This window comes from Hypomesus transpacificus, chromosome 24 (assembly GCF_021917145.1).
Source record: "Hypomesus transpacificus isolate Combined female chromosome 24, fHypTra1, whole genome shotgun sequence".
Lineage (NCBI taxonomy): Eukaryota > Metazoa > Chordata > Actinopteri > Osmeriformes > Osmeridae > Hypomesus > Hypomesus transpacificus.
Genome location: NC_061083.1, coordinates 3,155,800 through 3,182,252, shown reverse-complemented (window position 1 = coordinate 3,182,252; position 26,453 = coordinate 3,155,800). Strand labels below are relative to the sequence as shown.

The following is a 26,453-nucleotide window of genomic DNA, read 5'->3' as shown; positions in this document are numbered from 1 at the left end:
CCCCACCACAACAACATGTCAGTGGTTTGGTGGCGGAGTCAGCGATTGGCCTCGCCGCTCGGCCCGGCATTCGGTTGGCCGAGGTGCCCGACCGCAGGAGATTGGCCCACCGTGGAGGCACATTCATCAGCCTCGGCGGCTCCTCTCTAACGCTGTGGGTGTGTTTGGCGGCTTCGGCGGGGGAAAGAAATCCGTCATTGTGTGCAAAGCTGTACTTTAAATAGAGGCACTGCGGGGGAGGGGGGAGTTCCCTTAAATAAGGACCACATGGGAGGACCACACCCCTTGTTTGAGCTCACGGTACGTTTCCACTCATCCCTCCGGCACGGCACCACTCTGAGCCAAGCGATCAGGTCTGCCCCGTCCCTGTGTCCATGAGCTCAGGGCTGTTCCTTTTGGATGATTTTGGGCTTCAACTCGAGCAGAACACCCTGACCTTTGTCCTGGAAAGAAACATGCCTTCAACCACCTCGTTTATATTGCTATTCAGGGAGAAAAAGCCTGCGCAACAAACGGAGAGGAGTGGGTGGAGAGATTCGGCAGGAACCTGTCAGCACTTGAGAAAGGAAAGTCCAGCTCTTTTAGACCTCCCCTGACACATTTCGTACGTCTCTGCAGATGGAGTTTCACAACAGAACCTTACTGTAAAAATGTATTTTTATTTCACCTATAGCACATACACAATATGTTTAGTGTCATATAATATTTCCAGATAGAATTATCCCTGTAAAAAGAGTTTAGTAAACAATGCCACTTATCATTGTAAATGAACACATTACTATGCTGCACTTCCCGAGTGCACTAAAGTCAAAATCCTCAAGAAGAAAAACCTAGAACAGGCAATAGGCGTTAAGAGTGTTTGTTTCAAATTAAGTCTAAATCAAGAAAACTTCTCTGTAGCTAACTCTTTAAGTATTTATGTTAGAGGTCATTTGAATTAGTGGTTTTTATAAGCTATTGACTGATAACTATTACTGCCCACTCCACAATCATATTCATGAATTTCGTATCCATTTATCTTCTTTAAAATGTCAGGCAATGTTTTAGACTTGCTTTTTTAAATCAACATCTGTGTGTCCCTAGTGTACTGTATGTTATTTAATGTATTTTGATTGTCCATGTTTACAGGTTTATAAGCTTCAAAAAAATCTTACGGAATAGTGATTGTAATAGTGTGTTATGAACAGCAAGGGCACCATTTTTTAACTAACAAATACAAACATGGAAATGTATGATAAAGGCAAAAAAGCAATAACCTATAGACAAGGCAAATGACATACAAAATCTTAAGTAAAGACTTGTCTACAAAAACATGAGTTTTGTGAGTTTATATATATATATTCAAAGCATTTTTCATCTTCACTATGACAAATGTGAACGTTTGCACTACTTAATGATAAAAGTGCTTGGTGGTAGGAGTTGATGGACAATTGAAATGATGTATAATTGGTAAAACAAAATATCAGTCATGACATAGTCAGATCCCAACATTGATGAGTTGCACTGCTGGGGCAGTATGTGTAGTCTGTGTCGTATTTTGCTGTGTATCCCGATAGCATGCATCAAAAGTTGCTGAAGTAATGTTCTTCGAATTCAATCCAAAATGGCCTGCTGCTGGACTGTCAATTATCGAGCATCGTATCGGTTGTCATAGCTACCCGGCCGCACCGATGTCCTATTGGCAAATCCCGAACACAAATGTCTGTGCTCATTGGTCAACAAAGTCTATGTTGTAGGTGAGCTGGTGGCCGTTGTCCCAGGCGTACAGGACCTTCTCCTTGGGGTTGTAGTCGATCTGGGTGGTGAAGGCGTACTCGTTGGTGAAGGGCAGGCGTGGCACGGCCTCGGTGTTGGTGTGGGTGTCGTAGGCGTAGTTGACCTCGCCCTCCTTCTGGTTGTACACGTCCACGGCGTACAGCACTCCGCAGATGATGAAGCAGTTCCCGTACGAGTTCCTCTTCAGCCCCGTCCTCCAGGTGGTCTCCTTCTTCACCGACAGGTCCCCGGGGTCCAGTTTGCTGATGATGATCACTTCCTGCTGGGAGTAATCGTAGTCCGTGGCCGGGTAGATCACCCACAGGCCGCTCTCGTCCACGGCAAAGTCGATGTCCGAGTGTCCCCTCCACTTCCAGGGGGTGGTGTCCTCGTACACCACGTCGTGGAGGAGGGTCCAGGCGGCTACGTAGCGCATCCGCAGGTCGTACTTGATGATGTTCTTGGTGAACGCCCGGTTGTAGTAGAAGGCGCCGTTGTACACCACGTGGCCCGTGCCGATCCAATTGTAGGGCAGCTTGAAGAGGTTGCTCCAGCGACCTGGGACCAAACATGGCAATACTCCTGTAAGCTTTTGACTCCCCCTCCTATACATCCTACGGGAGGGTATTCTATCAACATGCTGTAGCTGGCCACGTCTGAATAACAACCGCATCACAGAAATATTTGGATAAGTCCAGGAAAGTATACACAGTGCTTTACAGGGAGACAGAACACATTCCCCTGGCCGGCTCTCCTGTACGACACATATGTTCTGCTGGTGTCACTCTGCTAACCTCATTAGTCATTAGAGCTGTTATATCATCTCTCCACCTCAGGAACTGTGCCTTACTTAGGGAGGGGAAGCTGGGTGTGAGACCCCCAAAAAACCTGTCGTGCTTCGCCCCCCCCGGCTCCCCCGCCCCCCCCTGATTCTAACCCATTGCCCTAATCCCTTTCGCTCTGCACAGTTCAAAGGAGAGGTCTGCGCACATGTCAGACTCGCCAGGCATCACAGCCACTCACCAAGATACCTAGTCATCCGCACACGACGGTGAACTCACCACCCTGCCGGATATGAAAGGGAAAACCCCCTGGGCGCTGTGCACGTGTAAGTGCATTTTAAAGCCTGTTGTCTAAACACATTTAAATCAACTAGGCCTGACCTATGTGAGAGATAATCTAACGGGGAGTTCATCCAATTTGTCTGTCAAGATGCACATGGAAGGGCTAGATATCTCCTACGCCACTGGACGGTGGGGTAACACAAGCTCACTGAAGCAACGTTGAAGCTACATTCTTGACATTTCCCATTCGTGATGACGGTTGCAAACTGGAGTGACCCCGTACCCTGTTTGAAGTTATCCAGGTTTCGGAACTCCACCAGGTTGTTGCCGTAGTAGTAGTTGGTGACGTAGATCTTGGAGTCCTTAGCTAGGGGGTCCTTCATCCAGGCCCCCTCGTTCCTCCCATAGCTGTGCTGCTTCTCCGGGGGGGCGATAGACGCCAGGGTCCCCTCACAGTCCAGGATCTTCCCTGCCAGGGGAACGTCACACAGTCAACACCACAGCACCACTCTGAGGAGTTTCACCACAGGTTTCTATTCACACACTTCCACGTTGAAATTGGATTCTGGCAGCCAATAAACATCACTGAATAAATCCTAAAGAAAACACATCCAAAACGGTTTTATTTGTATAAAAAAAAAGATCCCACTATTGTTTCCCCCCCCCCAGTCCATTCTCAGGCTTGGTCAGGTTACCTGCCCGATGTAGAAGAGGCCTGCTGTTGTTGTCAGAGTTGTCCAGCATGAGCACGATGGTGGGGGCTGGTCTGTCTGCTCCGACGGTGCTACTGCTGCTGGTGGGAGCCATGGGCGGGGGCGGGGCTATGGTGGTTGTTGTTGCTGCTGTTGTTGTTGTTGTTGTTGTGGTGGTGGTGGTGCTGGCAGCCGCCACGGTTGTGGTCTCACCCGCTGCGGCTTGAGCGCTCTCCAGCACGATCTCCGAGTCGCCGTCCTCAGAGTGGCTCTCTATAACATGCTGAGTGTGTGCTTTGGCACTGTGGTCTGTGACAAAAAAAAAGGAGAGAGCGTTGGGAGAGAGGCCATGGGATTTTGTTAGAGGAAGTCAATTCACTCATTTTCTGCCTGGCCATGTGTTTTCTGCTCGTTTTCATTACAGATAGTTATCTCAATCCCTGCAACGGGGACTGTATTCATGGAGACGGACTGTGAACATAAGAGGCTAATACAAATGCAGAAGGGTCTGTACTGAAACCAAAGCCAAACATGTTTGATTATAATTATTATAAGTATTATAACTGAGTTAAACATATCCCATCCAGGAGGTGTGTGTTTATACAGTATTTACTACAGGAGCCTGTTGTAATGTAGAGTTTCATTCTGTATGTGGGTCAGCGTCTCTGGGCCACATCAAAGACATGCATTTACTATGCAGCCCACAGATGACAGCTTGAGGCTTCCTCTCTCTTTGTTTCTCCTCTCCTCTCCGCCTGACCCGCTGCTGTCTCTGGATTTGTATACAGAATTCCACAGCCCCCCTCGTTCCCATCCCTGACCACAGAGAAGACAGGAACAGAGAGATAGACAGAGGGGAACAGAGAGAGAGAGAGAGAGAGAGAGAGAGAGAGAGAGAGAGAGAGAGAGAGAGAGAGAGAGAGAGAGAGAGAGAGAGAGGGGAACAGAGAGAGAGAGAGAGAGAGAGAGAGAGAGAGAGAGAGAGAGAGAGAGAGAGAGAGAGAGAGAGAGAGAGAGAGAGAGAGGGGAAGAGAGAGTGAGCGAGACAGAGGGTAACAGAGAGAAAGGGATGGACAGAAAGAGAGACAGAATGAAGAGAAACAGGGAGACAGAGGGCAAGATAGAGAGAGGCAGACAAAGGGGAACAGAGAGAGACAGAGAGGAAGAGGGAGGGAGAGAGAAAAAGAGGGAGAGAGACAGAGGAAGAGAGAGAGAGACAGAGAGCAAGAGGGAGGGAGAGACAGAGAGGAAGAAAGAGAGACAGAGGAAGAGAGAGAGAGAGAGAGAGGAAGAGAGAGAGCCCGAGAGGAAGAAAGAGAGACAGAGAGGAAGAGAGAGAGAGAGGGGAAGAAAGAGAGACAGAGAGGAAGAGAGAGAGACAAAGAGGAAGAGAAAGAGACAGAGAGGAAGAGAGAGAGAGGAGAGAAAGCAGCAGAGCAGACCGGAGGACAGGCAGCCTCCTCTGCTCCTCATGCTCTCACTTCCTGCGCTGCCCGACAGATGTGGGAGATTTAACGGCAGGGCCACAGAAGGGCAGCATCTGCCCGACACGTGCCCTCTCCACCTCAGACGGCTGGACGTGCACGCCACCTGACCACATGCCTCCTCCAGGGGCACAGAGTGTCAGGGAGGGACCCATTCGGATAGAGCTTCGCTTGGGTTTCAAGATTCAGAACAAAGCAGTTTCGAAGGCTTTGTTTTCTTTCATCCTGGGAAGTAGGTGGTTCGCTTCTTCTCTGACAGGTGTGGCGGGAGTCTCCGCAGTGATGCTGAACGGCTGGACACGGCAGAACACAGGGCCTGACAGCGTGTGTGTGTGTGTGTCCTGTGCAAACGCGGCATACCTATTCACTCAACTAGACTCAAAGAGGATTGGAAGGAGTCAGGAAATGTTTGGGCGGCTTTCATCTTCAGAGTGAGGAGGGTCCCTCACACATTGCGTGTGGGGGGGCGTGAGGCGGAGGCGTGTCATGGCTGTGGCAGCGTTCCACACAGACGGCATTCCATTAGCTCCATGTATTTTGTCAATAAAAGATTTTGGATTTCCTGCCCAGTGAATGCACACAAGAAATTCAATCCTTCTGCAGGCAAGGACTGTTTGATAGAACACAACACCAAAGAAGGCCCTATTGAGTTTGTGGGGATCCATGACCCGATGGATTTATTGTTTTGTTTCCACAAGCAAAGATGCAGAGATTTCAGATATTTCTATTGTCTTTTTTATACTTCCCAAAACATATTTCAATGGGAGTTCTTAAGGTTGGGTTTGTATTGTGTGGCAGTGACTCTCTGCGGGGCAACTGAAATAATATTCTCTGGTGTTTTTATGGTTCAGCATAAATGTGATCAACTGTGACATATTTCCTTATTTGGGTTGTTTTAGCTCACGGTAACACAACTGGTTCAACTGGTTCCCACATGAGCTCATGACAGCTGAGCGAGCCCTCAGCGGAAGTCAACCTTGACTGGTTTCTCAGTGTTGAGAGGTGCTTCCTGTGTGGAAAGGAAGTCCCTTCCTCACCTTTACCGCCCGTGCCATGGCCGTCCCCGTCCACCTTGGCAGCTTTGTAGTACGTGATGCCCCTCACCACCCCGGGCTGCCCGGCCACCTTGGCCTTGGCTGTGGGGTCGGGCTTGGCGGCCTTCCCCGGCTTCACGTTCTCTTTCTTGGGCTTGATGACCTTCTCCTTGGGCGTCTTGGGTGGGGGTTTGGACGCGGGGGTTTTTTTGTTGGGAGATTTCACGGCATCCTTGGTTTTCTCATCATTGGTGTTCTGTAAACGTTGACATTCACGCCATTGGTTTAGACGGTTTGGCCTATGAGCTTGAGGATGTTGATGTGTGTGTGTGCGTTACCTGAGCTTTGTTTTCCGTGGTGCCTTTCTGAAGCAGCTGCGCACTAAGGCTGGATATCTCTTTCTTTATGGTCAGCATGACGTTGGAGTAGTTCTCGTATCTCTTGAACTGATTGGTCAGTGTGGTCATGCTGTCCCTCACAAACTCATTATCCCGTGTGAGGTTGGTCTTGATAGTCTGAAAAACAAACCCACATTTTCTCAAGATCCAGCTAGTCCATCGTGTGACTCCAATGGAAGTCACTTGCTAGCTAAACAGGGGCCTGTGTCAACACATTTTAAGGATTTTATTCCTCTCACCGGCGTCACAATCTCATGCAGCCTTTAAGAGGACAAATAGCAGCAAGTTTATAGAGGGGAATCACCAGTATTCAATTGCAAACTATTAAATGAGGTCACTGTTGGCATCAAATAGACAGTCAGCCCTAATAGTTTGGCAGCTCCCCAACCCACTGAACCCCTGCATATGCTCGAGAAGCCCCAGTGTGTGTGTCTTGTGTCATCCTGAGGTTGTAGAACTGGCAGCTTTCTCCCCACCTCCTCCAGGGTGTTCATCTGGGAGACGACCTTGTTGATGTAGGAGTGGACCTTCATCATATCCATACTGAACAGGGTTCCCTCCAGTAGGTCCACCATTGATTGCAACTGAGCGGTCACAAAACACAGAGAGGAGCATTCATCACAACAAAGCGTGCCGACAGGTTGATGAGAGTCAGTTGGATTGTGAATTGGAATTCAATACGGCCTACAAAACCATGAAAACACTCCTGTTGATTACTAGTATCGACTACAACAGTTCAATTGGCAAGTGTCAGAGCTGAGACACTTGCCAACTACTACGCACTCTCAAGAACTGACCAGAATACACAGTTACAACATTTTTGGTCTTACACGGTCTCAGAACCCCAAAAAAGTACTCTTGAATCACACTTATTTTAGGCCTGTTATTTGTAACACAATCCTTTATTTTGGGAATAGAGACCACTAAGGTGTGTGGTAGCCAGACAGACAGGACTAGGCTAATTTACAGTGTGGCAAATCTAAACCGAGTCCGATCAAACATCTGGACCTGATTGTCCTCCACGTATGGAGCATAGCGTGCCTCCTCTGTCGGTAAAAATATCAAATGTGCACTTCAGTACAAACGCAAAGGTGCTGTGCCTTTATGGCCTCCACAGATGGGGATCGGATCGAACTGGAGTGAGGTCATGGGAAACGCATGTGTAAGACGGGAGGCATTTATTTCGGGGGGGGGGGGGCCGTTCCCATGGTTGTCAGCCAGCGCTCTATCGAAACAAGAACCGTGACCTCTGTCCTCTCGCCGGTCCTTGATTCTATTGACGAATCAGAGCTGATCAGCCCCCCCGTTCAGTCTCGTACTTGCCTTCAGCAGCTCGGGGGCCTGCTTCTTCAGCCTCTCCATTTTCCACTCATTCTCGCAGGGGTTGAGGGAGGAGGGCGGGGCCGTGCACGAGCACTTGCAGTCGGAGCCGGAGCTGACCGTCTCCACCGTGTAGAAGTCCTCCGGGCGGGCGCTGCCGCTGCGCAGGTGGGCGCACGCGTCCCGGCTGAGCGGCCGCATCACGCACTTGCAGCGGCAGTCGGAGCCCTCCGACGTCATCCTCACCGGCTCCGTCTCCCCGAAGATCTGGAGAGGGAGAGAGGGGAAGGGGGAGGAGGGGTAGAGGAGGGGGTGGGAAGGGGGGCGTAGGATTACAGGGGTGCCCCGTGGACTTGAGCAGGAATAAGTATCCCTGACAAGCATGAACCGGACATGGTCCGGTAAGCCATGTAGTCCTTTAGCCACGGGGGGCAATCACAGTCCGCTATGATGTCACAGCGTGGGTCGGGATGTGAGACGGCATTACCGCGGCGGAGGCTTTCTGAGAATGCAACTCTATCTGAGCGGGTGATCGATGCTCGGGGTCGGGCCTTCCTATTACACTAATCTACCCCGTGACCTGCCAGACTCCCGGGCTGAGCTCAGATTCTCTCTTCTCAGCGGTGAGTCTGAGAAAATGGACGGTTGCCTCGGTCGGGAACGACTTTCTCCGCCGGTGGATGTCAATGAATAATATCTCTTAGCAGAGAAAGAAAAGCAATAAAAATGAACCTGACCACTAGGCATGTGTTTCCCCTTATTTGAAGACAAACTGTCTTAACTCAGATAAAAGCCACTGGGACAATCATTATTCATAAAGCTCTTATCACCAGCTGTGTGTAGGGGTTAGGACTGCTCACTCCTCATGTCGGGCGCATGGACACACTTTGGAACCAAATGTTTTTTTTCAAGAGAGAAGGGGAGGCAACCAGGGAAAGGGAGACCATCGCTAACCTCAACAGTCAAGTTCAAACATGTCCAGAGTTATTCCTTCCTATCATGGTCCCATTGCAAAACATGAAAATGTAAAACCCTCTTGCTGAGCGATCAGTGACCTCATTCTGTTAGAGCTTAAGGTATTGGAATCCATCTAAAGTCTCTCTCCTCCTGTCGGACTCCCGTCTTGCAGGTTTTGCAGCTAGCCCCTTTCTCTCCTGTCCATCTCTCCCGTGTGGAGGTCAGGAGGTCACCTCACTTTCCCGACGCTGAGCTCATCTTCCATCACCTTCAGGGCCGAGCGGCCCGACCCTTCTGTCCGTGGGCTTAAACTGTCATCTTCCCTCCGGTGAGATTTAAGGGTCTCTATAAACTTCCCGGGGCAGAGACACATGTGGTACCACTTACGGCAGCGCAAAGAATGCGGCATTACAGAGATCCTTCATTAAAGAATCCCGTCGGTCTCTTGCCCCCCTGATCTCTGCTGAAACGTGGCTCCGGCTGAGCTCCCGCTCTGCCACGTCGTATCAGGACGGAGCGAGCGTCTCGGCTACCTCGCAGCCTCAGTCTGCTGGGTGAGGAGGCCTGCCCTCGACCGAGAGGAAGCTCGTCTGTATCTCTCTACCTGTTGTTGGGTCGGCGTGCGTGCTCGTGCCAGTACAGCCGTGCGTGGAGCGCCTACGCTCGCTCTGGGTGATTACGACAGAGCCTGGCGGACTGTCTTGGGGGCTGAGAGAGGCTGGCTGGTGAGGGGAAGGGTGTTGGAAGTGCGGGTGGGGAGAGGGGCAGACGCGCGGGGCGGACAGGGGGCTCATTAGTGGAGGAATGCGGGGGCTGAGTGACAGGGGGGGGGGGGGGGGGGGGGGGGGGGGGGCGCTACCCTCCATTGCCGCAGACGCACTCAGAGGGTGTTTGATAATGGGACAGGACTCCTCTGTGCTGTGGGCCCGGCCAGACCCAGCCTGCTCCTGACCCATGTCCAGTAAAAAAAGCAGAAGGTTGACAAATCCTCCAACCCCATGAAAACAGAGTGGATTAGCAGATTACACTTCTCTCAGAGAGGCTCCGGCCATGGACCTGCGGGGCCTCATTGTTCAACCCCAGCCATGGCCAGCCAAACCCCAGCAAGACCTCAGCTGCTCCTTAGCAACTTGGGCTTAAGTGCTGTGGGATGGCACATATGAGGGGATTCCTGCCAGCTTTCGCGGTTGCCATCTCGACCCAAATGATTGGACTCATATTCGGTGTAGCCCACAGGGTTAAACTGCGCTAGTACTTTGCAGTCTCCTTTCTGCGCTCTTTATTCTGGACTGGAGTTCTGGTCTAATTATGATCATTTAAAATTGACATGGCTGTGGGCTGAAGACAGTTACTGTGCCCTCATCAGTTGTAGCGTCCGATGCCAACTTTAGTCTCAACACAAGAGCAGACAGCAGAACGTGGCCGTAATTAAGAGTGAAGAGAGCTCAATGGACGCTTTTAGTGTGGAGGTTTTTGGCTTTGACCTTTTCGAGTACGGTCAAGTTTGAAGTCAAGAGAATAGACCAAACACAAACTTTTGCCTTCACAATAAAGGGAAGGGACCCCTTTGCACAGCCTCACATTCACACACTTTAGGGACACTATCAGATCAGTGGCTGAAGGACTCAGCAAAGTGACTGATGAAATGAAACCCCATTTGTGCTCAAGACAACTAAAAGCAGCGTTATAACACAATAGCCGGTAGATTCAGAGTCCTTGTTAGCCTTATCTTTAGATGCAGGCAACATGGTTTTAAGTGTTACAGTAACAACCACCTGCCTTGGGTCACATAAACAAGGATATCCTTTCTTCTCATTCCTTGTGTTTGGTCAGTTGGTATAGACCTACTACTTAACTAAACAATGGATAATTAAATTTTGGGCTAATTTTTTAACGACTAGTTACCACTTAGGAAAGTATCAAACACTTTCCGTACTTTTTGCTTTTGCAAAATAAACCAGATTTAAGGTTCTATAAATAACAGCCAAGCTATGAATGATATATTGAGATGGAAGGACAACATATATACAAGGTATGTGCTCCAATTGAATCATGACACGTAACATCCCCATAACCCTCCTCTCCAGTCTAAATTAAGACAAAATGAGGGTCCAATATCCAAGAGTATTCACCTGAGTCTTAATTTAATTAAGCCACTGGAAGGCTTAACCAGGAGAACAAATGGAAATGTAAACCTTTTCTGGCAAGTAGACGAACCATGAGATTAAAGTCTCTAACCTGCACAAGAATACTTGCATTAACACTGGGGTGTCAATTAGCTAAACACAAGCTCACAGAGGACTTAACTTTTGGGAGTACACATCCACATTCCTGCCAGGGCTGTTTATGTGCCCAAACACTCTACGTGGTGACTATAGAACACAGAGACTCATCTGTTTTCTGTCTGCTTAAATTATTAATTCACCAACTGTTATCTCTCCATTATTAGCTTAAGTGAGTTGTCTGTTATGAATGAAATTAGCTGGTGTGGCCTTTGTTCTCGATCCAGATGGTGGAGATTGATGAGAGGGATGTTTCTGACAGCGGGATAAAAGGAATTGCGTGGCTCCAGGTTTGAATCATTGACTGTTTTGTATATCATGACAGTCAAACACACTTTCAATAAGAATCGGGGGGGGGGGGGGACAGACTGTATTATATCTTGGCCGAACATGTGCATGTGTTATTGCTGTTCAAAGGCATCAGTTAGTTCCTATTAGAGAAACAGAAAGTGCCTGTTTCATATGTACTATAGACCCACTCAGCTACAAAGTCTGAAGGGAATGCCTACAGATTTAACAGGCTAACCGTTGTATTGTCACGCACAGGGCGACCATACTGTAAATAGTATGGTCGCAAATTCTATAAAAACAAAACAAAAAGATTTCCTATCAAGAGTTTTGTATTTGACAGAGCATTGTACAGGGGTAATGGAAGGCGGGTCCCCCGGCCTCACGCTCCTGGTCTCATTTCCTGCCGTTCCCGGGAGTTCTGTCTCAGCCGTGTGGCCGAGGGGCTGGCTGCCCCTCAGAGAGAGACATGCTCAGTCCACTCCCTTCATCAAGCCCCCGGTGTCACACAAAGTCTCGTCTTTTCCTAACTGTGTCCCCCCTCTGGCCCTCTGACCCAAACACGACCTTGCAACTTCCCCGGATTTGTTTACAAGCAAAACAAGAGGCAGGTGCCTTTTTCCCAAACCACAGTGTAATATCCCGTGCGTCTTCTACTGACTCTTCTAATCATCTCTGAGCTTTTAGTCTGGTCGAGAGACTGAGGTCCCTTGGGGACAAGGGCCACTGGGGACAGGGCAATATAAGACAGACCGCAGCACTGAATGTCACAACAGTCACAAATTTACTTGGCGACCTTCCGTTCCCCCCCCCCCCCCGTTATGGACTGTGCCGCAGATGTTTCTTCATGAGATGACTGCAAAAGCACGACGTGAACTTACAGTGTGACACCCCCCCCCCCCCCCCCCCCCCCCCCCCCCCCCCCCAGCGCTGTGTCAGTCCTGCATTGTTCACTTTTTTGCTCACTTTCACACCGTTCCCTGGGTCTCCTGTGCCCATGATTTACTCTAGCGGGGACTGGGGGGGGGGGGGCATCCCCACAGGACTGTGTGGGGAGCAGGGATGAGACTGTCCTCAGGGGAGAGCTAATCTGCCTCCGCTCCCTCTCTACCATGGGAGAGGGGTTACTGAAGTCCAGCAGCTGTGCAAACAAGGCATGGCAGATATTACTGTTACCCCACTGGGTGCCCTCTCCTCCCAGGCCTCATCTACCTCCACACACTCCACATGAGTCCTCATCTGAGAGGATGGCCAGTTGGATTCCTTCCCTACATAGGTAATGTGATGATTCAGAAATCACATTTTCCAGATTGTCTTATATTAATGGGTGATATTTGTGGTAGATGACAAGGTATGTGGTGAAAATTGTGTGAAATGTAAAAGATGTAACGATTTGTCCGAATGGATTGATGGGGTGGATGCCTCTTCCAATAAACAGTAGGCAGCAATAGGAAGGGTGTACACTGTTCTGGGACACCTTCCTTGTGTAATAAAATGGAATGTGAATCCTGATATGAAAATCCTATTTTTTGCAACAGCTCTTTTTATTCACTTTTCAGTGTTCAGCTTGTTTTATCCTTGGATGGAACATGACTGGACTCATCACTGAGCAAAGTGATAAAGGTAGACAATAAGATACATTATCATAACTTATTAAGATAGTTGTGATCATGTCATAGGACAATAATTAAGCAATGCTGAAAACAATTACCCACATGCAGTAAATGGTGAGTTTCTTAATAAATAAATAAATTGAGGTTTGCATGTAGACCAGCAAGGTATTTATGCAGGCAACCTGTGTCAGATGATCAAGGTTTAGATACTCCACAGGTGAACTACACAGGTTTTACTACACAGGGAGTACATAACACGCTACAGTAATATCTGACTTACCTTGCTCTGCGCATTGATATCCTTACACAAGACCAGAAGGCAAGTTAACATATTCGTAAGTCTCCACATTTTCTCGGCAACGCTTGATTAATTATACAGATTTCCTTTGCCCTAATACAATGAATGGCGAGAGCAGTTACTGTTTTAAATCCATAAGGTTATCAAACATCCGCTCCAAACATCATTACTCCATTGCCATGTGTCCCATTTGCGTGCAGTGTTGCTGTAATGCGTGAAACATTCACTTTCACGAGCTCAAGCACAGTCCGTGTGCCCTCCACTCTTAGCATCATTTGTAAATCTTCCACCGGTCTTCTGTCCTTTACAGATGGGAGGGGCAATGTGGACACAACTTGGCATGGTTTCACTATCGATAAGTCCTCTCTCTCTTTCTCTGTATCTCTTTCTCTCCCTCTTTCTCTGTCCCTCTCTCTCTCTGTCCCTCTCTATCTGTTACGTTATTTAATGTAGTGGACTGAAACATTTGTATTAATTAACATGTTACAGTCTTATAAAGAAGTTGCACCCTCGACCATGCATTGAATCAATGCATGTGCATTCTGTTTACCATATGACTCAATAATAACATGGCAACTATGTATGGTATACATACAAATTCAGTTAAATGTGAATATATATGTTTGTATAATAAATTAAACAAATCGATAAACCACAAAGACAGAAACATATGAACTTTGAAAGGGCTGTAGCGCCATCGTCTGGTATTTTGTTAGACCGTAGCCTAACACGGACCAATGAGACCAATTATGGCGGTGAATTTACCTCCAATTTCGTTTAAATAAATGACCACAAAGTAAAACATACTCATATATTTGACTGTTTGGCTCAGACTTGAGGTCATATGTTGATCAATCTGGTAAAAATGTGGCGAATACCCTAATATTTTCATGGACACCTTGTCTACATGCCCAACATTCGTTATTTAGAGTACAGAATCATTTTTTAGATATCCAAGATAATTGTTATTTTCCAGTTGAGCACAATAAACAGTAACGGGTTTACACCATCTCTGTGTGTATATCCCATCGACTACAACCACGACGACCAAACCCTACATAACCCAGAATGCCCACAACGCGTGCGTCATTGCGTAATTTGTGTAGGGGGTGTGGGTCAGCGATGTGAATGAACTGTTATTTTACTGACACCAGTGAGCATGGGACCACGGTCCGCGTAGTGATCCAAAGAGCGGAGCACCGCGAAGCATAGCAGTTACGAATTAAATAGTTGACTAAAGCGTACGGTTCATAGAATCCATTGCAGCTTTCATGAAGAAGGATGGAGATAGAGAAGAGGACAAATGGGTTCGAATACTCAGAGAAGAACAGTGCGAAGTCCGTTAATGGTGAGTATCTCCATCCTTAAACCCCACTTCCATTGGGAGTGTGTAGGTGAGATGTAAACACCATTGTTTTGACCGTTACGTTTTTCATGTGCGCAATTTGTTTTTGTGTAGGCTAACCTGTACATTCACAAATACTAGAATATAAGAACTGTTACGCTACATTTCACGATTTGGAATGCAACTGTAAATGTACTGTAAATGTAGTCCTGTGTATCTCAGCCAATTTGTTGCTTACTGGCCATAGGCCTATTGTATTTGTATCAAACACAACATAAAAAAGACCAACAAAATACAAAAGTGTACACAACTGAATTGTTCTTCAAACATGTTTACATATTGAAATCAGTGCATATTTGATTTATTCCATGTTTTACTTGTAATGTTGGGTATCAGTACATCAGCATTTCCATTAGTTTTATATTTTGATGGGCTTGTTGTCTACTGGGAACAGAGGTAGAGATGTTTTTATTTGGACGTGGGTAGTCATTGGTCTTTTGGAGATCGTAAAAGGTGAACTTTTGAACTTGGAGAACGCCCTAAAGCAGTTCGGTTTAGTCACAAATTCATGTGCTGCCTGTGGCACTGGAAGTGACCAGTAATAGAAGGCCCAAAGTTCTAGCCCATAGTTCCAACTGAAATGTACCAAATTGTGTGAAACGATAGAATCAAAGCAATTAAAACAAACTACCATTTTCTTTATCTTAACAACTTTGTTTTAATTAAATGATAAACTCTGTTTAATATAAAATAAAATGAATGCATTTACTGCCAATCACATACCAGGGAGAGTAGGCTACTGATAATTTTACAATTTGCTCTATAAGCTACAGGTGCGGACATAATTAGTATGCAAATTGACAAGTCTGTTACATTTTCTTTCGAAAGGCATAAACCGTTGTTGACACAGTATCGGACTGAGTCTGCACACCCCTTGTTCCGTGTGGATAAACGCCAATGCCATGTAGCAAAATGCGTCAAAGAGTACAAAGATTAATTTGCAAGATTTAAAAAAACAAAACGAAACAAACATGCTTTCGAAATGTGTCGAGCTAATTCAGAAATTCAGTGTTTGCCAAGATCTCTTTAGACAAAACGGGCTTTTCCTTCATGTCAGCTCGAGATTTAATGTGCATTAAATTGGGCATAATGGTTTCAATTACTTTCAAATAGCCTTTGTAGTGTCAAACATCGTACATAATGTATATTACCGCATTCATTTCAAATATAGGGTTATTTTGCTGTGCTTTTATTTTAATGACGAGTCACAAAATCAAAGGCAATTTGGGTAGTTTCGTTTGCAATTAAATTGTTTGCCTATTGCATATGTTTTGCATTTGGAAAAATAATTTAAACAATGTTTAAATTACATTTTATACACACTCATACATTGCCCAAAATGAATACTGCCAAAAAGGTTAACACATATAATAATGTTACCTACAGCTTACATTCTCAAATCATTTACAAAAAAACACAAGGAAAATACGTTAAGTTGGCTAAATGCCTATTAACAGAAATCTCCACAAATTGGACAAGAATACTTACAGCTTACTAAAATGTTTTCATATACTTTGATTGTAATTTGTGATTAATGCGTAATTTCCATTCCCTTTTAATCAAATGTCCATTCTCACTGATTCAATCAAAATTGACAGGAAGGCTTTTTTCTTGTCTCTAATCAATGAAACTGATCTGTTTTAATGTAATTGTGCTTGCATTAAGCAAAATAGAAAGAATATATTTTGGTGGATGCCATGGTGTTTGTCCTCAGGGGTTGAGGCTTGCGAGGCAGCTTTTACCAGAGGAGTGAAAGAGAGTGCTTTGTCAGCCTTCCACAGTGGAGGGGGTGGTGGGCAAAAGCCCACAGGCTTTCCTTTCCCTGGGGGGGCGGGGGTAGCTGTGCTGTGGGTGGAGACAGAGGAAGGACAGGATGAGCCCCCTGCGGTGAAGGTGAATGAGGACTGCGGAGTACAGTACAGGGGGTGGGAGAGGGGAGAGGGGTGGAGGGTCACAGCAGGCAGATGTCATCAATCATGTCTCTTGGCCAGGGATGGTCTTAACTCGACTCCCTTAATTCCATCTCCTATCTACTGATTTTTGTCAACACAGCAGTCCAGGGACATTAAGGCTCATTCTCTCTTTAGATTTGTCTTTAGATTACTGGTTTGGGCAGAGCAGTCACTGTAGATATTGTGAAATTTGATGCAAATGACAATAAAATGTCGGTTATGTTGAATATTTATTTGGCTATATAAAGAAAGATTTATGTACGAAAGGACTGGAAAATCAAAGGCCGATACAAAAAGTATGCAATTACCATGATGAATGGGTGTGAAGATAAGAATGCTTCATTGTGAATGTTCATGATTTACTGTGAACGTATCAACTTTATTCAAAAAACGATGTGTGCATCACAGTTTAGTTTAGATACAATAATTTTTTTATATATATATATACTGGATATAAAAAAAAAAATATATAAAATATTCCTTGAACAATAGCAAATGTTATACTCACCATTTAAAATCATTTATTTGTATATCAACATATATCTGTGTTGTTTTATCGACATATTTCTCATTGATGTTATATCTTGACTGTGTCTCTGCATCTGTGAAAATCTCATTACGAGAGCGATGGACAAAGAGAGAGATGGGGAGAGAGAGAGATGGAGAGAGAGACAGAAATAATGGTGCTCCAAGGTCCTCATCCTGTCCCTGGGCACTGACAGTGCTGTTACCAGGCAACACCACATTCCTCTGGTCATCCCTGCCTTGAAACTGAGCAAAGGGGATGATCAGATAATGTCTACTTTAGGAGCCCAACAACAGTAGTCTGATTGTGTCAATGCAGACCTTGCACAAAACACCATGGTATCAATACGGGCACACTGGAAACATCTTTCACAGATCTTAGAAAACCCTCAGTACAGAGTTGTCGTTTTCTTTATGCGTTGCGGCATGTCTTTATTGGGGTCCATACACAGAGGAGGTAATAATGTTCCCTCTGGGCTGCTGTGAGACCAGAGCTATTGGAGATGTTGCTCTTGAAGTAATAATGGCCGAGTCTCTAACTGACCTCCATCTGACCCAGGAAAGTATTTACAACCTTCACTTGATCCATGAGCTCGAGAGAAGGAGGGAGAGAGAGAGGGAGAGGGAGAGAGAGAGAGAGAGAGAGGGAGGGAGAGAGGGAGAGAGAGAGAGAGGGAGAGAGGGAGAGAGAGAGCATACAGGAGGAGAACCAGCCTGGTCGCATGCAAGGAGGCAATCACTTGGCTGGAGGCAGCAGTGGATGTTGTTTATTTATGCGAGCCCACAGATAGCAACAGTGCCTTTAGGGTCAGGGGGCATTAACAGCTGGGATTGAGATGTAGTGGGGTTGGTGAGAGGGGGTCGTAAAGTGTGTTTTGTGGGGAGCCCGTACAGTAAGTGCTTCAAGGCAGTTGGTACAGTGACACCGCTGGTCTGAGAGCCCAGGGACCAGGCTTTTGTCAGGGCTCTGTGATATTCAACACTTTAGCCAGCCAAGAGCCATAAATGTCTTCAATTTGAGTTTGAATTTGGGTGGAGGATGAGTTTACAGGAGGCTATAAAGCACCGAACTTGGTATGTTGAGAAGAAATGTCCTTCCTGTGGAAGTGTGTCTCACCGAACCAGAGGATGTCGTCGTTAACGGCTGTTAAAAAAGCTGTGGCTTTTCCCCCTCAGATTTGTGAGTTGTCTTTCTCGCTTCTAGAAATTGCCCCTTGATAAAGTATCCAAAGAATGTGTCTGTTGTTGACTGCTAAGGTCTGCCCTCTGTGAGAAAAGGATCTTTTTTTGGCATTGTTCAGAGGTTATTGGTTCTGAAAGAACCATCAGGCCAAACTCATAGATTCAGTATAGCCAAGTAAATATCTGCCTCAGACACCACAGTAATTTCACAGTCAACAGCAAAGATACACAGTCCCATGCCCAATGACTATTTTAACAGGAATCCGCTAACAATTTCCAAACCTCCCTCTGTGAACCTTCCCATTACCTCACGACACAGCCAGTTTGCCCAGCTAGCTAGACATTCTACACTACAAACTTGGATGAGAATCTAAAGTAAAAAGTCACAAGCGCACTCCTCAATGTCTCAGCCGTTAATTTATCTTTGTGCGATGATTATTTTAAGATGCCCTTTCGCCCTGTGAATGTGTTTGTGCTGTGTGTGTGTGTGTGTGTGTGCGCCCACGCAATCCAGCTCAGAGGTAGTAAAATCCCGACCCCTGTTATGATGAAAGGGAAGTTGGATCCTTTGAGCGTGTCAAGCAGTGGTGAGGAAGCCCCCCCCTCTCTGCCTGGCTCTGACCAGGGCTTGACCCTCTGCTCAGACTCTCACAATCCCCCCAGATAGAGACATCAGCTTCACTTCTCAATCAACGTGACATCATTTTCTTCCCACTAGACACTTGTAAAAATATAACCGTGGGAACGGTTTGAGGATTATTGTCGCTTGACGAGATTTACGACGGCATGCAGGTACAGAACATCCAGAAGGGCAGTGTTTGCAACGAGTGGATATGTTCTTTCTCAGTGTCCGCTCAGTAGAGTATAAAGAAGGGCCTGTGGTTAAGACAGAGGGCTCAGGGCAAAGTACAGGACGCCAAAGTGAACTTGAGGCCCCGTCAGGAAGAACAGGCCGAAGACAGAGCAGTCAGCGAGTGGGGGCAGCGTGCATTGTTAGCCAGGAACAGAGGGGAGGACAGAGTCGACATTGTGCTGCGTGATGTCACACGGCCGGGTCAGGGGTCGGGGGTCGGGTGTGGAGGTCAAAAGGATTTGCCACGTCGCAGCCTGTGGAGCGAGAGCACCCTTGTTTTTGCCCACAATCTGTCACTTAGGAAAAGTCCACCGCGGTGAATGGCGAGGTGGCCTTCGCCTTTGACTGAGACGGCTAATTATGCTCTATGCCAAGTCCACATTCCCCCCTTGTCTTCTTGAGGAGAGGTCAGAGAGAAATGTTTGCCTGTGGTTGGAAGCGGAAGAAGACAAATGGAGAACCCCCTTGGGTACTTGGGATCATGTTCAGGTAGCACTCCAGTCAATTAACACCCACATTAAGAAGTCAGGTAGAATGGAGCTCCAGCATGAAGCACTAAGGGACCCACCCCAGTAAAACGACCCTAGCTGAACCACCCCTGGTACAGAAGCAGTGACCCGCCTCATGTGAGGAGATCCAGGCCTAAGATCAGGACTAATATCAGGTAACAGTGCTAGGCTGTATGCTCCCCCTCCACACAGATATAGCCTTCCATCTGCTGTTTCGGGGCTTTTCATAGCGCAGAGTGGCACTTATCTTTTGAAACTCCCCAAGACATGCTCTGTTGTCTCCGTAGGAAAAGGTTGTCTTTGGCACTTCTGCCCAGGGGCGGTTCAACTGTGGCTTCTCATAGCAGGTGATTCATTTAGTCCTGTATTGTCGTGAAAACAATGATGTATCTGTCTCTGCCTCTTCCCATCAATCTTCAGTCACTGTCTAGAGGGGAAGAGAGGGGGAGGGGAGCACTGTAACTGCCAATCACCATTCAGCTTGAGAGAGAGCATTCTTTTCAACAGGCAACTGTCGGAACTTTTTGTTCCTTCCTTCCTTCCTTCCTTCCTTCCTTCCTTCCTTCCTTCCTTCCTTCCTCACTTTCCTCTACCCCCACCCCCACCCTCCCCTCCTTTCTCCTGTCTTCAGTCTTGGCCAGCCCTCCCAGTGTGACATGTGATAGATGTGGCAGGGTTTGGTGGTAAGATAAGGCCAGGCTGACAGGTAGAGGCCAGTCTACTCCGGTGACAGGCTGGTGTGCCCCTCCGCTGGCCAAGCGGAACACTGGCCATCTGGGACAGACGATCTGGGACAGTGATGGACTGTTATAGGGGCCTGATGAGGGTTTCGATGGGGGCCCAAGTGTTTTCCGAGATGGTTCCAAACTGACACGGGGGGCCGTGCTAATGGGTGGGTGGGGGGGGGGGGGGTGTCGGGGACTTGCTGTACATCAAAAGCTACACTTTGTTGCATGTGTATTGTTATTTAACCCCTGCACTGGGGCCCCGCACCGCCAACCTCGCCATATGGCTCGGTGGCACGGAATGTGGAATGGTATACGGTTGATAATTATTTTTTTTACCGCTTTGACTTCACATCGTCGTACAGTACGGGAAGACATGTTTTGACGTGTTTCTCGATAGCTGGGCTTCTCGGTCACTCTCTGGTCGGGCCCGTTCCTTTGAAGTGTGGCGTAACACCCACGACCCCGCCAGACGCTGCTCTCGACGGAAGACTTACAGTATCCAGACCGCTGAAGTGAACGCATCAGCGAGCACGCATACCCTCTTATCCTGTCCCAGTAGGGGGCTAGAGAAACCAAACAAGGACCCGCATGCTGTTGTGATTGTGAGCTGATTGCGCTGGAGGCTGTGGAGGGTTTTAGGGGTGAAAGGTTAAAGATGCAGCCCTTCTTTGTCAACACACAAAGGACTGCAGCAGAGGATCCTCCAGGAGTCCAGCCTACCCCTGGAAGCCCTCCCTGCCCCGGGCTATAATGGCCAATCAGCCGTCAGGAGGATTAGCGAGAGCAGACCACACACTGGAGCTTCATTCTTCTCTCTCTGGGGTCTTAGCCCATTATTAGCTGAAAAACGCCGATGATTTTTCGGCTTCTTGATTTCAGATAGGGGATAATCTTTGCCTTTTGTGAGAATGTTTTTTTTTCGAGCAATTACCGACCCATTTGTAGGCTGGCGATATCAGTGTGAAGAAGCTAGGAGCATGACTGAAACACACACACACACAATGTGCCATCAGTGCACTGGGGGCACGTGTGTGTGGGTGTGTGTGTGTGTGTGTGGGGGGATTGTGTGTGTGTGGGTGTCCTGGCACGGGTTGTATCCCCCGGGGAGAACATATGCCGGTGTTGAGTGTGGCCTGCCGGCGTGTGCCGGGTCAGGGGTCCCCAGCTGTTGATATGAGGGCGGCGTGCCGACCAGGGAGGGAGGCATCTGATACACAGCCAGGGCACTCCACACACTCGTGTGTTTGAACGCCCGCCCGCCCCGCCAGCACGTGTGTGTGTGTGTGTGTGTGTGTGTAAATGAGAAGCGGACAGACGTCTGGTATGGACCCAGTTCACAGCACAGATGGCGAGGGGGGTCCAGCCCTTGCCCCTGACTGGGTCTCTCTGCTAAGTCAACATGATGGATCGGTGGCCTCAGCCAGACCTCTTAACTACTGTAAATGATCTCTCTATCGCTTTCACTCATGGCCCAAAATGTCCCCCTTTTGTCTTCCAGGCTTCTATGCTGACCACTCGCTAGAAGGGGAGCAGAATGATGGGATGGGTAAGTTGATCCTATAAATTCACTCCCTGCAAGATGGCAGTTAGCGTTGTCATTCGCACTAGCACATGGCAGTATCGTTGTAACTTTATTAACTTGATATCGACAGTTGCCCATGTCGTTACTTGTTCACCTTCAACTGGGTCTGTGTTCAGTGAGACGATGCTTTTATAAGGTCAATCTAAAGACATTTTCATTGTGGTCAAATAGTTATATGTATCCTATCAAAGACAACAACGACACTTAAGCCAAGAGTGCCATGTGGTCAACCTTTAGATCAAACTTGTTTTTAAAGCTTTAGCAATAAATGTATACATGATTAAAGGCTGAATGAGTACATGAATACATTGTGTAATAATGAATTTGTAATCTTAAACTTGAGAATTACATATCTAAATGTTTTAAGATGCCCATCCTCACCCCATGCCTGCAGTTTGGCCCTTTGCACTAGATGGCAGTGAATCTTGCCTAAAGATCACTGTCTGGTGATTACTAAAATCACACGTTTGTCACTCATCAAGTCCACTAGAGGGCAGTGTTTTTTCTTCTCCAGACAGCATTAATCACATCCTATTATGCGACCACTTGGTGGCCCTTGGATTAAACCATTTTATTGATGAAGACTACATAATTTATGTACGAAAAATGTCTCCTTCCAAAAACAAATCTACAGAATTGTCATTTCACATCTTGAATTCATTGAGAGTTTGATAGCGTCTTTTGCTCTCAGTGGTATTTCCTTCCACAGTGTTTATGTTTGTTCTGTAGTTCTACTGACTGCTGGTTCAATCCCTCTCTCTCAGCTGGTCTGCTGGCTGCTGGAAAGGGGCCGGGCAGAGATTTGGGGGGGGGCGTCCAATGTTAAGGTCCAGGTTCAGGCGAAGTTCACGTTGGCTCCTCTTTGCCCTGAGTGCTGTGCCAGGTGGCACAGCACAGAGGTCAGAGGTTAGTATCAGTTCAGACCCTCCTGACCCTCTGCGACCCCGCGGTGACTCCATGCTGACCTGATTGTGTGTGCAGCGCTCTGCTGGACTGGACTTTCTCAGCAGCCTCTGTGTCCAGGCCTCTATAAACCTGTGGGAGTCTGTAATAACTGGAAGGAAGCTTGGGGGAACTATTAAACCTGCGCACCAGAGAAAGGCTGGCATTGTTGCCCTGGTGAAGGAGGAGGCATAGATTTATGAGGCTGAGGCTGATTGGGTTGTAAACTTGAGGAGGCGGGATCAGGGTTACCAGAGCTCTCCCTTGGCTTATTCTCCTCCCAGGATGCCTAAGTGCACAGAGTGGGCAAGGGTGATTTGGGGGTCAAGGGGCTGGAGAAGGTGGAGGGGGTGGGGGGGGGGCGAACCAGGGCTCCCCTAGCTTGTAAATACTATGACAGGGCTGGGAATCCAGAGACCCCCATTCAGCGACCAAAATACAGGTCAGAGGTCAAATAGCTGAGTTTGCAACAGCTGTTTTCAACTCTACTGAGTAGACAAAGTTTGAATGTTGACACTCAACAGTTCCCCCGAAAACAGAAAGTGGCACGTTGAATGGAAGGATTCTGTACCTGCTCTCTGTCTCTGTGTAGTAGACTTCACAGTCCCCCTGTAAACCAGTGCCTGTTACATCAGTTTAGAAGGACAAAGCTGAACCTTTTTAATATTATTTATGTATTTTATACAGTTTGCATTTCTGAAACCATGTGACTAAAGTGAATGAAAATAAGTCTTGTTTTCACATCAGACTGAATGCTAAGAAGAGGGGAAGTCAAGACCACTGGAAACTGGTATCGTAGGCTTCCTATAGGAGCATCTCAACTGTCACTCACAGCAGCAGATATGACTCCTCCCCTTGATCACCTCCAGTATGACTTGGCCCAGGGCCTACAGCCCTCCCACACACCCCTACTCACTGGTCACAGCTGACCAATCACTGCTCACTGGTCACAGCTGACCAATCAGGGGCTTAGTGTTTACCTCTGTCTCATGGTCAATCATTACCAGCTATCTATTCACTGGAGCTGGATAAGGCCTTTGCTCTAAGACGGTTGAATTGGTCGTAAAGTACCATGTTACAGTAAGGGCAAATGGGTGGTATTCTCTCACAGATTTGGTTAGGTATACCATTAGCACAGGCGCATACTTTTATTGTCACCATGATTCAATGCATTGATTGGTACGTCCATGGGCTTTTTCTCTGTTGACTGACCTGCCCATTTAGAAAATGTAGCAGCGAAGCGGTCCACCCAGTTGTAGTGCGGAGTAACAGCCACAAGGGGGCAGCAGCCATTCGTCATCTCTTCCACAGGATGTATGGCTCCCACATTCAGTCATTCTTGGACTCTATGAACTCAACATTCATATGGAAGTACTTGGCTGAAACCCAGCACATGCTTTTCCTTTGTCCTCACATAAACTGAGCTAACTTCACAACTTGTGTCCAAAAAGTCATTTAAGAGCAGAAGTTCTTGATCTTTATATCTCGACCATTTTTCCAAAAACCCCAGGCTCTCTTACCAGTGTTTAAGAGTCCTCCTTTAATCCCGTCCAATCGTATTCATGCATGAAGAGGCATTGATTTACATTAAGCGGTGACAGATGCTGTAACTGTATGTAGGGGAGGGATTTTTTTTTTCCTTTCCCATTTGTGCTTGAACGGTGCTGTATGCACTCTTTGATTGATGTCATTTGTCTTTGGCTGTGCACGCCTGCTATTTGACTTAGCTGTAACGCCGTGTGTGCTGGAAGCCTTGGTGCTCTGGCCGACGCGCATTCTCTTCATCTGGACTTTAAGAATTTATGACCAGAATCGATTTGCCGTTTTCTCCCTCCGTTTTGATGCCACTTGCGTTGGCGTGAGGCCGGGGGTCGAGCCCACGGAGTGTTTCCAGGTCATCCAGAAGTGGGTCATGATGTTCCCTGTGTCAGTGCCTATAACTTCACTGTGTGTGGCGATGACAAAGCCCGACTCCTTTGGGGATCAACAAGCCGACTTTGAGCGAGAGCGACTTCCAGCGTTGCGTGTCACAAACACCCTAGCTCGTTGCCTAGCACCTCGCTGGAGTTGACATCATCTAAACTGGGTTTTTCCACAAATAATCCTCTTCACAGAGAGAACAGTCATAGAGATAGGACACGGAGCAAAGAATAGGCATCTAAAATATGTAGGAAAGAGACGTTTAATGATTTTTGCCAAACTGATATCAGATACATGTGAACTGTATTGCGTTGACATACCCTGGTGAAAGAACAGAACCCAGTTTATCAGTTGAAAGACAGATGAGCCAGGCTGGTTCTTATAGCTCTGTCAGACACTTCCCACTGTAAATAAATGATAAAACATGCTTTAGGTCGGGCTTGACTGGAGAATGTCAATGTGCTTGAAATTCCCCAGAATGTTAACATAACCCTACAGGGCAATTACTGTGAAATGATTTCCATATGTCTGTATCTCCTCCAATTACTGACAGCGAAGGGGAAATTAACTTTCCAAGAATCAGGCATGGCAGATTGTTTCAGTTTTATTTGAGAAGGTCCACTTGAACCAAATCTGAAAGTTTGTGTGAGAAACGTGTTGCTCTGCTTCACCCCTGTGATTGTTCTTGCCACAGTGAATTTGCTGAGTTTAAACTCTATTTCAGGCTCTATTGTTTTGGCGCTGTGAAAGGCTGAACGCTCCCAGCTGGGTTGGAAGCGCTGTGGTCTGCACCCAGCAGCTGCCCAGTCAGCCCGCTCCACTCTGAGACTTCCTGGTTCACATCGATAGGCTCAAAAAACACACTCTATCGATGATCCCCTCACACATATAACGGTCAATATTGTTTCACCGTTTGACAAATGTTTTGACCTTTTCACACGTCATCTTATCTATTGCATTTCCTGGATACAAATATACCGTGTGTGTCATATGGTCACGTGTCGACGGGTCATTAATCACTACTGTCAAACCATATCAGTACCACGGTATCAGACACTATTACACAACAAAGTAGGATGACATTTAATGTTAAGGTCATGTAGGCTTGCAGAGTTGTTGCTAAGCTCGGTACATCTGGGTAGAGAGAGCTTCTTCACTGACTCATCTGTGGTCCCTCTCGTGCCTCCTAGCTTCAGTGGAGGCCTCGAGGTGTTTGTACCGCAGTCTGCATTCATTGATCAGTGAGTTGTTCTCATGTAAACCCACCGACAGCAATGAATGTTTATTGCAGCCTTAAGAGTTGGGCCTCGGTGTGTTTTGGCGCCGGCCCAGACGCCGCCGATGGAGGCTGGGAAGGCGGAGGTCTTCTCTCGGTGGGGGGTCTTCTCTCCTCTCCAACTGTTTGCTGGGGTGGCAGACGCAGGGGTGGTGTGTGTGTGTGGGGGTGGGGGTGCTTGTCTGCTTGGTGGCTGCACGGTGGTGGCCCTCGGGGTACAGTCAACGGTCGATGGTTTTGGACAGTGGCTCAAACTCACCGACAGCGTTGAATGTTCACCGAGGGCACCAGGAGAGCAGGGCCTGTGCCGGCCGGCTACCCTCACAGCTCGTGTTCAGCTGGGTTCGTCTCCACGCCACTTTCAAATGCAGTTTTTAGCCCAGCACTTAGATAA

General features: G+C 47.3%; 2 protein-coding genes across 2 annotated transcripts in view; one reads left to right on the top strand and one right to left on the bottom strand.

Moving 5' to 3' along the window:
* Positions 1–639: 639 nt before the first annotated feature.
* olfml2a (olfactomedin-like 2A) lies at positions 640–13,576 on the bottom strand. Its single transcript, XM_047048580.1, has 8 exons — positions 13,168–13,576; positions 7,751–8,014; positions 6,904–7,011; positions 6,368–6,544; positions 6,033–6,285; positions 3,515–3,820; positions 3,103–3,288; positions 640–2,313 (listed from the first exon to the last, which is right to left on the bottom strand). Exons 1-8 carry the CDS (start codon positions 13,234–13,236, stop codon positions 1,709–1,711), a joined length of 1,968 nt encoding a protein of 655 aa, XP_046904536.1. The 5' UTR covers positions 13,237–13,576; the 3' UTR covers positions 640–1,708.
* Positions 13,577–21,851: 8,275 nt separating this feature from the next.
* The window catches only part of nr6a1a (nuclear receptor subfamily 6, group A, member 1a), a 37,862-nt gene continuing 33,260 nt past the window's right edge, over positions 21,852–26,453 (top strand). Inside the window, exon 1 of the mRNA XM_047048224.1 lies at positions 21,852–21,885. Within this exon, the coding sequence (XP_046904180.1) occupies positions 21,882–21,885 (4 nt within the window). The 5' untranslated portion in view covers positions 21,852–21,881. The remainder of the gene's footprint in view (positions 21,886–26,453) is intronic.

Coding starts and splice junctions, on each gene's coding strand:
- olfml2a (XM_047048580.1), bottom strand. CDS start 13,236: ATGTGGAGACTTACGAATATGTTAACTTGCCTTCTGGTCTTGTGTAAG. Junction 6,545..6,903: donor AGATGAACACCCTGGAGGAG/GTGGGGAGAAAG, acceptor TTTGTTTTTCAG/ACTATCAAGACCAACCTCAC. Junction 2,314..3,102: donor CCTGGATAACTTCAAACAGG/GTACGGGGTCAC, acceptor GTTTGGTCCCAG/GTCGCTGGAGCAACCTCTTC.